General features: G+C 42.5%; 2 protein-coding genes across 13 annotated transcripts; one reads left to right on the top strand and one right to left on the bottom strand.

Moving 5' to 3' along the window:
- The first annotated feature begins 198 nt into the window (after window positions 1-198).
- LOC100194283 (uncharacterized) lies at window positions 199-4,101 on the top strand. Of its 12 annotated transcripts, none has more exons than XR_004858123.1 (7): window positions 199-690; window positions 1,212-1,317; window positions 2,086-2,174; window positions 2,373-2,634; window positions 2,910-3,005; window positions 3,118-3,256; window positions 3,370-4,101. XR_004858123.1 is itself a non-coding variant. In XM_035967735.1 (6 exons), exons 2-5 carry the CDS (start codon window positions 1,229-1,231, stop codon window positions 2,989-2,991), a joined length of 522 nt encoding a protein of 173 aa, XP_035823628.1. In that variant the 5' UTR covers window positions 199-690; window positions 1,212-1,228; the 3' UTR covers window positions 2,992-3,005; window positions 3,118-4,099. The 12 variants fall into 12 exon arrangements, 5 of the variants coding, with proteins under 5 accessions (XP_035823628.1, XP_035823627.1, XP_035823629.1 ...); XR_004858122.1 differs by having other exon boundaries at window positions 2,910-3,028; XR_566521.3 differs by having other exon boundaries at window positions 488-690; window positions 1,217-1,317.
- Window positions 4,102-6,795: 2,694 nt separating this feature from the next.
- Window positions 6,796-10,478, bottom strand: LOC100383728 (Transmembrane amino acid transporter family protein). Its single transcript, NM_001176365.1, has 12 exons — window positions 10,198-10,478; window positions 9,806-10,062; window positions 9,503-9,717; window positions 9,219-9,242; window positions 8,914-9,094; window positions 8,605-8,824; window positions 8,367-8,502; window positions 8,246-8,265; window positions 7,856-8,001; window positions 7,566-7,609; window positions 7,254-7,316; window positions 6,796-7,145 (listed from the first exon to the last, which is right to left on the bottom strand). The coding sequence occupies exons 1-12, from the start codon at window positions 10,383-10,385 to the stop codon at window positions 7,053-7,055; spliced, it is 1,587 nt and encodes a 528-aa protein (NP_001169836.1). The 5' UTR covers window positions 10,386-10,478; the 3' UTR covers window positions 6,796-7,052.
- Between the last annotated feature and the right edge of the window lie 2,246 nt (window positions 10,479-12,724).

Raw genomic sequence — 12,724 nt, 5'->3', positions numbered from 1 at the left:
ATATCAAGCACTGCACAGTGGTGGTGGATACGGCAGGAGCAGTGGAGCGTCGCTAAGATTGATGATGACATTCTCTGCGCCAGCATGGTTCGCGGTGGTGAGGCGGCAGGGTGTGTCTGTCTGTGTATGTGCCCGTGAGGACGACGGTCCTGTTCTCCTTTTAAGTGGCGTCGAACTGACGATGGTAGTAGGATGAGCAGACGAGAGAAGGGTTCTGTTCGCTGTTGCATTTATTTTAGACTTGGTGGGCCGTTCGGTCTGGCTGTTGGTCAGCCCAACTCATGCCCCATTTGTTGCTCTCGTATCACACGGTTCAGCGATGTAAAGAAAGTCCATAATAAGCTCTCATAGAGGTGAGTAGGAAAGCCCATGGTGGGCGTTGGGTCCGGTCTTGGCGAAAGCTGGGGTTAGGCGTGCTGCCAATGTGCATATGGGCCTAGGAACTGAAAGGCCCACGCAAGTGTACATCTCGCCTGACACACAAGCAGCCCCATATATGGCCCGGTCTCCTACCCAGACAACCCGTCCGTCTCTCGTTCTCTCCTTCCTATCGGCTCCACACCTCCACGCAACTGGAAGCTTCGCTGCAATCTGCCCTACTCCTCTTCCGCCGCCTCCAACACCGCAGACGCAGCTGCCGCGGGCGGGAGCTTGGACGTGCTACGCTGCTCTCATCTCGTTTCCGCGCAGGTAATCCCAAAGCTCTCTGATCCAGTATTCCAGTCTCATGTCTGATTCCGTACCTGTGTTTGTCCCCACAACGTTTTGCAACCCTAAAAAGCGTAACAGTTGTTGCGCATTCAGGCGAAAATCCGCCTGGCGTTTATTATATTGTTACATCATTGTTTCTTTGGGTCAGTAGGACCCTGGTTTAAGGAATTGGGGTCTAGCTTTGGTTGCAAGGAACGAAAATTCTCTAGTATTCCAAATATGACTCTGACGCTTTATGCTGGCTGTAGCAGCAAAGCATCGACTGACGACTGGCACTATTTCTTTTTTTGTTTAGAACATTGTTGGGTTACGAATCTGGTTGGCTATGATGAATTGTGGCGGGTGTTTTGTTTAGAACATTATTGGTTACGAATCTGGTTGGCTATTTATAACTACCCTCAATATCCTTTGGACATGAAAATTGTTTGTAATGTGGTCTTTTGGCTGATTGTTTGGGAGTACTAATTTGAATTAACTCTATTTGTTTCTCTTGTGACAAGTTCAGGAATTGTTCTCAATGGCCCGCGTGTATGTTGGCAACTTGGATTCACGGGTGACTTCTGGGGAACTCGAAGATGAGTTCCGCGTGTTTGGAGTTCTGCGAAGGTCACTTTTTTTCAAACTTTATTCAGGTTTTGTATAGATACATTTCATAGTTTTTTCATGTTGTCCCTCGAGCCTTGAATGATTGGCAAGTTAACTAAGAACCTTGTCATTCATATGGTGATGAAACCCAAGAGAATAGTTTTATGATGTTCTGGTGATTTATTTACGAGCTCACAAACTTATTAGAGAGGGTCATAGACTCATAGTTCAGAGCTAACTTTGATTTCAACTTGCTCATATTCTTCACTGGATGTTTGTGTGGCCAACATCCTATCCAGTCTGTTAAACTTGTTTCATTTACCGTGATATTTGACTTTTCAAGGGATTCAGGTTCCCATCTAAAAATTATTGATTGCAGTGGTGTAAAACTTTGCAAACTTGATCGTCCAACTATTTGTCTGCAGAGGTGCTTTGAAATGTTTATATCCATTGTGCATTCTCATCCAACTCTGTTTTATTTCAAGATTTTTTTGGATCTTTTAGATGGAGGTATGCAGAATGTTTTTAAGGCGTCGCCTAGGTGTCCAGGCGCTCGGCTAAACCTAGCCGCCTTGCCTGCCTAGGCGTCGCCTAGGTGCTAAGGCGCTCCGAGTGTTTGCTTGCTCGCTTAGGCGCCTTAAGAACATTGCCAGTCATCCATATCTTCATGTTGGATCTAGTGAGACAGATAGGTTTTACTTGTTGCGTCCTTTGCGTTTTTTTTTTCTTTGTGAGATGGAGTTTGTTGTTTCACCTGGTGCAGGTCGCTAACTGTTGTTCTCAATGCAGTGTTTGGATTGCACGTAAACCACCTGGCTTTGCATTTATTGATTTTGACGACAGGAGGGATGCGGAGGATGCTATTCGTGATCTAGATGGTATGTTAGAAGTGTCTTTTGGTTGAACTTGTTTGAAGCTCTGCCTGGACACTCTTTAGTTTTATAAAGAGGAATCCTGTGATTGTTTGGGGAGTTGTTCAGTCAGGTGTATATTAAGACACTGCATTGCTCTTACCCCTCGCTTTGCTCTTACTACTTTTTTTGCTGGCATTCTTTTGTGCATGGTGTCCAAAATAGGTAAGAATGGATGGAGAGTTGAACTATCTCGTAATTCCAGTGGTCGTGGTGGTCGTGATCGGTATGGTGGATCTGAGTCGAAGTGCTATGAATGTGGTGAGACTGGGCACTTTGCACGTGAATGTCGTCTGCGCATTGGCTCTGGAGGTCTAGGCAGTGGAAGACGTCGCAGTCGCAGCCGCAGTCGCAGTCGCAGTCGCAGCAGGAGCAGGAGCAGAAGCCGCAGCCCTAGATACCGCAGGAGTCCAAGCTATAGTAGAAGGTTAGCATTTCTTTACTTTGTAGATTTCATTTGTAAATTAACTCCCCAATTTTATTGCTCAACATTAAATGCTGCTTATATCTTTCTTTGGTAACTGATATTATTCTGTTTTAATGTGCTTCTATTGTATATTCATTGTGGGCTTGGCTTTTGGCTAGCTAAGCCCGCAATTTGCTACTTTGCCAAAATTGTATTTGTCATTTAGCAGGTTTCTCTAATTATTTCTTTTAATTACCTTGTACACAGCAGACTTAAATTAATTACTCTGCTTGCAGGAGCTATAGCCCTCGTTATCGCTCTCCAAGGCGCCGTAGTCCTTCGCCAGCTCGCGCGCGCAGCTATAGCAGGTCACCATAGTACAACTGCAACGAGTATGTATCTCTATTGCTAATGGGTATGCGAATCAGTGAAAATACAATTCTATGTTCCTGGATAGCTTTATAGAATACATATATATCACATTGCCAGTGCTGTTATGCACAGGTAATGGTGGCAGGTACTGGTGTAGCAGGAGCTAGGCCTGAAGCCCGTGCCTGATACTTCTTGGTGTGAGAACTTAGTCCTTGGTTTGGCTGTCAGGAACAAATTTGGAACTGTCGTCAACTGCATGACTTCAGTTCAGGTTTAAAACCTTATCTAGCTTAATTGTGATTGCCTTGATTATGCCATTATAGAACTTAATATTTGGATGTATTATGCGACTAAGACATATTACCTTTCTTCTCTGTTGAAAAGGCATGTTCTGCTTAAACGACTCGGCCAACTACGGCTCTCAGTTAGTCTTCATGGTTTTGTTCCTCCATTCTTGGCACGTCCTTATCTGCAAACAAATGTCAACGTTCCATTACTAGCTGCCTTCGATGTTTCATCATGAAATTCTTCACCGAAGATGCTACTTCATCACAAATTAGTAACATCCTTTCCCCTCATATAGTTGATAAGGTTTGAGTGTACTGAGCACTAACAAATGCAGCTCGCGAAAGTAAGACCGTTTTTCGTCATAGAACAAGACAGCTATTTTAATTGCAGCACTCGTGTGAAAATAGATCTACTCTGCATGGTGGGGATTGGGGCGATTGAAGTGTGGCCTTCAGCTGCACCTAGTTGGGCATCCCAGGAACCTAGTCAGGCTCACTACAGCAAGAGGCGCATCCTTTGACTAAACATGTTGGTTTTATTTCTTGTGGTTTGATTCTTCACTTCTGTTCATTGTGTTCTGCCTTCACTGCACCCTATTGGTAGTGGTCGAACAATGCTTCTGTCTGTGGTAAGTTATTCTTGGTACAATGGCTCTTCTTTACCCCCTGATCAGTGTATGTTGGACTTTCTGATAGAGTTAGCACCAATTGTAGTATAAATATGTTCTTTTTTTCTCTGGAAGGTAATTGTAATTCTATCTGAATACTCAGATTTGAGGTATAATCTGCTCTTGTCAAATGATTTTTTAAAGATCATTCTAGTTTCACCTGTAGCTTTCTTCCTTTTATTACTTACTTTAGGCAATGCTGGACTCCCGCATGTTTGCAATATTGCTTTCTTATTGCTTGGCATTCATGCTGCGTTTTAAGGTCACTTACTCATGGAAAGAAGAATGGTTCCTGTTGCTCTTACATTGCATTTGCGTTCTGTAGAGGATGTGGTGCACCAGTGTAATTAGCTCGGTTAATCTGGTGTGGCTTGAGTAAATTTATGGAAATTACTTTTTGAGCCAGATCCTCGTCCACTTATTTTTGATGTGTTTTCCTTCGAAACATTTGAGGCAACACTATATTGTCGTCGTGTCTGTTTCTGTCTTTGGAGTCGATGTGTCACGTATGTTTGTTTTTCTGTGGTGTCTTCTATACGGCGTGCGTTCTCGGCTACTTCTCTTAGGTTGTGGCTACTGGCTAGCTATAGGACGGAGTGCCGTTTGAAATAGAAGACGGTGCGTCACATCTGATGTTTAAATGTCAATTACTAGTATTAAATACTAATTATAAAGAGGCAATGCTCCATGCCTGGAATTCTTATGTGAAGTATGCCTAGGGAATGGATGAGCTTCATGTGTATTTAGTCAGTAGTAATTCTGATCTGCAGTTGTTTTTGCATTTCCTAAGTGATTCTAGATCTAAAATGTCTTCTGTCTTTTGCTTTGTTCGCCTCTATTCCCAGCCACAATCAAAGAATGGCATCAATAGTTTTGGTGGTCTTGAAGCAACCCTTGTTGACTTACTTGATATAATGTATATAATGGGCTTGAAAGATGGATTTCAGAAAGCTAGAGTGAGTTTTATTTGTTTTTTTAATCATGTAGACCTTATTTATTCTCTTGCTCTTTCCATTGACTAGAAAAATTGAGTTAGCAGTCCACTTGCAGTAATATTGAGTTCAATATAGTAGACCTAGTTCTCCCTATTTTTTATCCTGAATTTAGAAAAAAAATACTATGGGGGCACTTACAGTTACAGGCAAAATCCATGACTACTTTTTCGCTTTTCGTTATTGAATAATTTATGTTTTGTGTGTTGTCTATTGTACTAGCGATTAGTTAAGGACATTGTTTGGTTATTTTCATTTCATATAGGATTTGAGGGGATCGAGAGGGATAAATTCTAAAAAAAGTCATACAGATTCTTTCCATTTTACTCCAATTATATACAAAATTTTAAGTTCAAATTCATTATTTTGACAAGTTTAAATTAAAAAATCGGCTAAAATATTCTATCTTTTTATTAAAGCTAAAGTATAACGAATTTGAACTTGAATTTTTGTATATAATAGATGTAGGATGAAAAGAACATGTATGATTTTTTTCAGATTTTTTTGTAAACTCTGTTAGTTCATGTGTTTCATATGTGCATCGGATATATTTTCATTGGATACAGCCTAAGTGCTGCAAACGCGAAAACAATCAAACAAACACAACGACATATTAGTAAAATACAATTGTAGTCCTTCAACTTCAGTCACTATATTAATCCGATCTATGAACTAATTAAGTTTGTTAGTTTCACCGCATTGTTTCTAGGCAACATTTGTCTAGAATATGGTGTATCTAAATTTTCATCCCGAAACTCTCCCAGGCTATTCTCGGCAACGACGGTTGTGCAAACAGTTTTTAAGTGCAAGCGGACCTCCTTATACGTTATATCATGATCACATTATCCAAAGTTGTCATAACATACGTTACTATTGTAGATATCGCTGTCCAATGTATATTATCATACTCTCCCGTTCTTTTTTATTTATCGCGATTTAGCCAAAAAATGAATTAGTGAATGAAAAATATTCGAGATCAGAGGTAGTAAGTTGTTTCATAATTCCCACAAGACAATTAAATACTAGATATGTATAAGTGTATAAGTTATGTGCCACTCAGATAGTTTAGGTTTCAATGCCTGAAATCTTGTAGCTGGGTGGTATCTCGCTGAAGATAGCAATGGCTAAACTGACCGAATCCCGTGACTGTCTTGCTCGAGGCGGTAGTACATATTCTCGTCTCTGTTCTTGACGTCACAGCTGTAGTACGACTTTTTCTCGCTGGCTCTTGATTTAGCAACGAGGTCCGGGCGGAATGGCGGATCGTTTAACAGTAGGATTCACGTCTCTTCTCTCCGTAACTTCAAAAGGCTGCATCAGTAAGTTCCGTCGATCAAATTCAGAACAATCTGAAGCAAATAACCGAGTCCCAATAATGCTTAATGATTTCAATCTGAATGTCCATAAAAATACTACTCCGTCCGTCCAATAAAAATATCATAATCCCTCTCAGAAGTCAAACAGTGTTGTCAATAGTTTCTGTAAATTTAGTCCACTGACATATCCTCCTAAGAAATTGATAGTAGCAAGTTGGTATCGTCAATATATATGTTTTCATATTTTTCATATGTGAAAGAACATCTAATTGCTCTCAAGTACATGGGTGTGCTTTGAGCCTTTGACGTGCTACGATTCTATCAGGCATAGAGATCCTGTTTGTCAGAAGTACAAGAAATTCTGTGGATTTCTAGGAGCTGAGTATTTTTAGGCAAACAACCCGGTGCCATCCATTGGCCGGCTACGCCCAAACTACCGCGACTCCTCACTGCGCCGGCAAGCATCGGCAACCGAGTACCGACGACCGCCGCCCGTTGGCACGGCACGGTCCTGGGCCAAGGCAGAAACACAGAAATACACTGAAATGCGAGCAGAAACAGCAGGTCTTCAGAAAACACAGTCACGGACAGAGGTACCCTCTTATTTCAGGCCGACAGGGCACGATGGTACCCTGTACAGGCCGGGACGGGCCACGGACAGACAGAGTACAGTTCGCGTTTCTGCATGCACGGTGCAGCCGTGCAGTTCATACAAGGGAGGCCTAGACACAGGGCACGATGGCGCCCTGTGCAGGCGCGGCGGCCGGGCCATGGCAGACCTCTTGGCCTTTGGACGCTTGCTAGCTAGTAGCTTTCGGCTATCTTGGCGATAGAGTTGTACGTCCCAAGAACTGCGCAGACGGAGCCCAGCACCACGGTCGCGACGCTTGCGATGACCTGCGGTGGTTGGTGCCAACGGATCACAGTGAAAAACAGTCAGACATTGGAACGTTAGCGATGTGTTGTCCACATGTACTGTCCTTGAGGAGAATGCCAGGTGTGTACCTGCAAGCGCGTCGCTTTGTTCCGAGCGATCTTCAGGAAGCACAGGGCAGGCATTATGAGCGCCTGAAAATGACAGATAATCATGCAGATGCTTTGATTGGTATATGATGCTGAAACGTGTTTATTCAGTTAATTATCACATTGTTTTCATTTTTTCCATGAATATGGTATGTAGAACGAGGTTTTAGAATCTAGCTAGCTTTGTTTCAATAAGAACTATAATTGGCTTGACAGAATTGTTTTCATGCATTTTGTTTTAATATTATACTACCATGACCAGATAAGCAGTGAAACTGAAGAGAAGCGACATACCACAAGTATACTGAGAAGAGACCCAATGAGAGCCATCACAAGACCTGGAATGTACAATACAAGTCACAGTCACATGTTATACATAGATAATAAACCAGGAAAAAACATGAAGATGCATAGGTATCCTGTGCATTTTTAGTGGTAGCCCACTGCCTAACATTCTTGGCTATAGTTAAAAAGACTGAGGCTATGTCCTAAAACTCAAAAAATCTTGTATGACATATAACAGTAGTTGATAACTACATATGCAGACATGACTCCCGTTTCAGCATTATGCGTCAATTACATACCAAAGAATGGCAGGAGAAAGGCAACACATAGAGTTGATGCAACAATGGCAGTACGCAGCATAACAGCGAAGAGTCTATCGGTTAGAAACCCTTCTGGACGCAACTCTTCTATACTCCGAGCCAATGGGTTTATCACCAAAGAATATCTGCAAGTGGTTAAGGATGAAGAAATCCCTTAAGGCCTTGTTCGTTTGTGTCGGATTGCACCCGGAATCGTTCCACTCAATCAAAGTTTATATAAATTAGAGAAGCAATCCGGTTAGGATTCGTTCCGACCCACCGATCCGACAGAAACGAACAAGGCCTAAAGGATTCAGACAATTTCAGAAACACGACGCTATCCTAAAAACCTCAAGTTACAGAAGTGATAACTAAGATGTCTAAGGATACTTTGTGAAAGGAATGATCACCTGAAACATAAAAAAATAGCACAATGAGAGTTCCCACTTAATTGAATCAATACAAAGGGTTCTCACTTAATTGAATCAGAGAAACCAACAATAATAGTTACCGTGGTCCCCAGTGCAACTTTTGCCACAAATGAATCTTTCGGAAGATTCAAAGTTATTTGTGAGAGAGTCTTATCTCCAAACATGAGGTAGCCAATAACAGCTATAGCGCCATAAATTGTCGTGCATATTGCAAAACTGAACAACACGGTTAGACATAACATTGAGAAAAATCATTAATGAACCACATGAGTGACTCCCACCAGAATGCAGTTCGAATTGACTTAGTTATCTACATACCATATGTAGAGTGCCTTGTTGAATTTGGTGCGATCGGACATTGACTGATAGATATTTGGAAACACTGAGTGTCCAGCGTAGCAAAAACCATAAATGCCAATTGCAAATGGTATACCATCCCACTTCACTGCTTTCCCTGCCAAGTGGAACCCTACGTTGCCAGTAGCACCAACTACACCAACAGATAGGAAAACCAGAAGAGTTGCAAACACACCACCCACTGAAGGAATAATTAGGTGCGTTAATCAACCAGTTTATCATATCAGTGACGAGATCGAGGAAAATGAAGTTGGATGAGAGCAGCGAGACCTGAAAGGTAAGATATTACTCGAAGATCTCGCAACCACACGCTGGGTAAGACAACAAGAGCAAATAGAATCCCAAAGAAATGTCTGCCATCGGCATGAATCCCATTCCAATCGAAAGTGGTGCTCGTGAAAATTGATGCCAGGTTATCACCTTCCAGAATAACGAACTCCACACAAAAGGACTGCAGTAAAAAAATCATAGATAACTCGAATGTGAAAATAATGGAGTACTGTGTTTATCCACCAACACTGCAATAAAAAAACAAAATTATGCACAATATAAGCCAGGGAAAATGGGTTCCTTACATAGAGCTCGGTGTACAGAACTATCTGCACAAACAAAACACAAATATCAAATGGTTAGAGTCTTGGAGATTTCGATATATATATGGTTTATCTGTGCCGACGACTCTGTTTTATCTACGTAATGTGAGATAGTCATGAAAGGAATATAGAAATCGCCAACTGTGTTTTATTTCTGATTTTTAAAATGAGAAGAGGTGGTGGCTCGGTGCTCACACGTTCTAAAATCTTATCTGTAAGATCTGTGCAATAAATTAAATTTCATGCTAACAAAAACCAGGACTTACAGAAATGAGAAACCGGCCGATCCTTCCAAAGGCAAGCTCCCCAATGTCTGGGAAAGTTTTGACACCATCTTTGCTCTCAAAGCAGTACTTTAGAAGAACTCCAGTGTAGCAGCACACCACAGCGAAAAAAGCCAGAACCACAAGGCTGGCCCATCCGGCCTCACGAATCGTGTATGGAGCAGAGAAAATGCCAATGCCAGCAAGCACGTTGACCCCTGCCAACGACAAGACAAAACATGAGACACGTCCAACCCTAGGAAAGTGTCATTTCAGTTACAGTATATTGCAAGGGTAGAACTGTACCATTGAACACGGTTTGCGTCAGATTGCATCCTGGAGTGGTTGGGGCTTGTTGCACTCTATCTGAGAATCTCCCGTCGCTTAGCACTGAACCGAAGGGGTCTGCTACTGGCAGCAAGTTGTTGGATGAATCTTGCCTCCCATCTAGCTTGTCCGACAGAAGAGGCAGCTTCAGGTCAGAGCCCAGGCCATTGCAGTCACCGACGACGAGGTGACGGAGGCCCGGGGGCGCGGCAATGGTATAGGTGTCAGTCGCTTCCCTAGGGGTGTTTGAAAAAACATAAACGACATGTAACATGTCAACACGATCGTTTGTTAATCGTTTCGGAACAAGATCGCCCGTGGCTTTCGAGGCAGGAATGAGATCGTAGAGAATGCACCACGCGCGGACGTACCGGAAGCTCCGCGGCCACCACTGGGACTGGGAGTTCAACGAGCCCGCCTCGTCCTCGTCCTCGTCCTCGCTGCCGAAGTTCCTGCCTAGCAGCGGCGGCGGTGGGACGTCCTCGATGTCTCCGTCCTCCTCCTCCGGCATCACCGAACGCCCATCCTCCCACTCCTCCTCCTCCTCCGCCGCCGCCATCTCGCCCTACCTCACGCGCGATAATGCCCCGGGTTTGGACTTTGGAGGAGTGAAGCGACCTCGTTTGGAGACGAGCGAGGGGGAAGACGGCTGTGAACGTTTTTTTTTTTTTGGCGAGGCGCGGTGCGGCGGCGGAGGGAAGAGGGGGCGCGCGGCGCCGAAATATAGGGAAAGCGCATACGCGCAGCGCGCGGCGAGAGCGAGACCGAGCGACCTGCTCGGAGGAGGCAGTTGGCCTTAGAATCTATTGAAAAAACTATAAAAATATCAAAATATATGCAGTTTTTTCACCCGGCGAGCGCCGTCGATCGGCTAGTGGCGTGGGCCGTGGCCCTGACCGAGCCGCTGCTGCCGACTGCCGTCAGTGCCGTGGCTTGGGGCTCACTGACCTGGCGGTGTACTTGCATATGGGGTTTTCGGTCGTCTGAAGCTGCATGCTCCAAACTGATACTCCCTCCGTTTCTTTTTATTTGTCGCTGGATAGTGCAAAATTACACTATCCAGCGACAAATAAAAAGAAACGGATGGAGTACATGCAGAGTCAAATTTTCACTCTACTACAAGGCGGCATGCAGAGTGAGATCGAGTCAGTTTTGTAAACTGCCAAAGAAAGTTTCCTCATCCATGACGCATATGCATGCATGCACAAAAATCCATAGACCAAAAGTTTCACAAACTCAAAAAACAATAATGACGGGAAATCATACGCCAAAAAACAATGGCTTGGCCTCGTTGGCCAAATAAGTTTTCGGATAAGGGCTGCTGTCTAGCTACTACCACTGTAGGAGTATGAGTGGAACGGAAAAAAAAAGGTAAAATACATTACGTAGTATGCATAGGGGTAGTAATAATAAGCTCTAAATTTTATACTATAAAATTTAAGGATTAGATAAGATTAAGAGTGTTATTTTTTAAAACTAAAATTAATTAAGGACTCAAATTAATTTTGGAGAAAACATTTGGATCTTGATCCATTACCACCTAAAGTCTGCTAAACCGTTTTCAAATAAAAAACCACTAAAACTGGAAAAGCAACCGGTTTGACGTTTAAATTAAAAAGAAACCGGTGAAACTTCCGAAGGACTGCCAAATCTCTACTAACTATTAAGAAAGTAACGTAGAATAAAACATGCCTCCGCTCACTTTATTGTGTGGGCATGCACCTGCTCTCCCACTCACGTTGCAACTATGCAAGCTATGGATACCCCCCTTATCCACTCATGCAAGCCGCTGAAGGCAGGCCCCATGGCTCTCTCCCCTCACGCTGCATGTGTTCTGAGATAAATTTTTTGCATGTGTTCTTAATTAAAATAAAAATTTGAAGAAGCCGAGTGTAGCTCAGCCGGTCGACAGTATGCATGTACGCCCAGACTCGACCCATCAAGTCTAAGTCATTGTCGAGGTAAATTTTTGTATGCGTTCTTAATTAAAAACCCTTAATTAAAAATTCTTCTAAGTTGATCAAGTTTTTTAAATAGATATACTCAGTTTCTTAGGCTTACTTCTCTTTATGCACAATATATAGAAAATGGTGACTAACTATCAACTACCGACAAATTTATTTAATCATTTCCACAACACTTTTACAACATGCTGCTTATAACTAGCAGATATGAATGCTCATATGTGAGAAGTAAGGATCTGAAACCTATATCAAATGTCGTGTTAGCTACTCACAGGAGTACATTATTTATCTCCCAGATTGTTTGAGCTATTTTAACCTACTTATCAATGCATATAGCTATACTATGCTAGCTTTGATGGATGTTCAATTCGGAAGGATGAGCTGAACCGTGTGCATTTGGTTCTTTCTTGTCCTTCCAAATTGGGTTCTTGTTGTGTTCTCAGTTGCATCTGCAACTGGCAGTGAATGATTAATCAAGTTTTCCCGGTTAAAAATCTGGGCAGTGAATGATTAATCAAGTTTTCCCAGTTAAATCTTCGACTGTGAATAGATACCAAAGCATTCAGTTTATACTTAGAGTATAATATTAGTGTTAAGGTAATATTTTGCTACACGAATTTTGTATATCATAATAACAGTTGTCGTTACATATCTATATTTTATACAGATTTTTAGCTCTCCTGGCAACGCATAGACACATATATCTAGTTCTATTGAGAAACCGACTGGTAAACTGTTCCTGGGCTGGACCGCGGTTTCCCACTGTTTTTTTAACCCTGGTATGCACCCAAGCGAAGCTTCACGTGACTAAAAATGAAATAACTAGCAGTACTCGTTTGAGGATTGTATATAGCAGTGGCAGGATAGATGTTATTCCGTTAAATAATCAAATGCAGTTAATTAGCAAGTAGTGCTATTAATTTTGAGTTTGACA

This window comes from Zea mays, chromosome 5, assembly GCF_902167145.1.
Source record: "Zea mays cultivar B73 chromosome 5, Zm-B73-REFERENCE-NAM-5.0, whole genome shotgun sequence".
Classification (NCBI taxonomy): domain Eukaryota; kingdom Viridiplantae; phylum Streptophyta; class Magnoliopsida; order Poales; family Poaceae; genus Zea; species Zea mays.
Note: the sequence above shows the minus strand (reverse complement) of the source record. Positions and strands in the feature narration are given on the sequence as shown.

Bases quoted from the DNA above. Each gene is read 5' to 3' on its own strand.
- LOC100194283 (XM_035967735.1), top strand. From the start codon at position 1,229: ATGGCCCGCGTGTATGTTGGCAACTTGGATTCACGGGTGACTTCTGGG. The intron at 2,175-2,372 runs GTATGTTAGAAG...TGTCCAAAATAG, and splicing joins TGCTATTCGTGATCTAGATG to GTAAGAATGGATGGAGAGTT. The intron at 2,635-2,909 runs GTTAGCATTTCT...CTCTGCTTGCAG, and splicing joins AGTCCAAGCTATAGTAGAAG to GAGCTATAGCCCTCGTTATC.
- LOC100383728 (NM_001176365.1), bottom strand. From the start codon at position 10,385: ATGGCGGCGGCGGAGGAGGAGGAGGAGTGGGAGGATGGGCGTTCGGTG. The intron at 9,718-9,805 runs GTACAGTTCTAC...TGTCGTTGGCAG, and splicing joins GACGCAAACCGTGTTCAATG to GGGTCAACGTGCTTGCTGGC. The intron at 8,002-8,245 runs GTATCCTTAGAC...AACCACTTGCAG, and splicing joins GTGATCATTCCTTTCACAAA to ATATTCTTTGGTGATAAACC.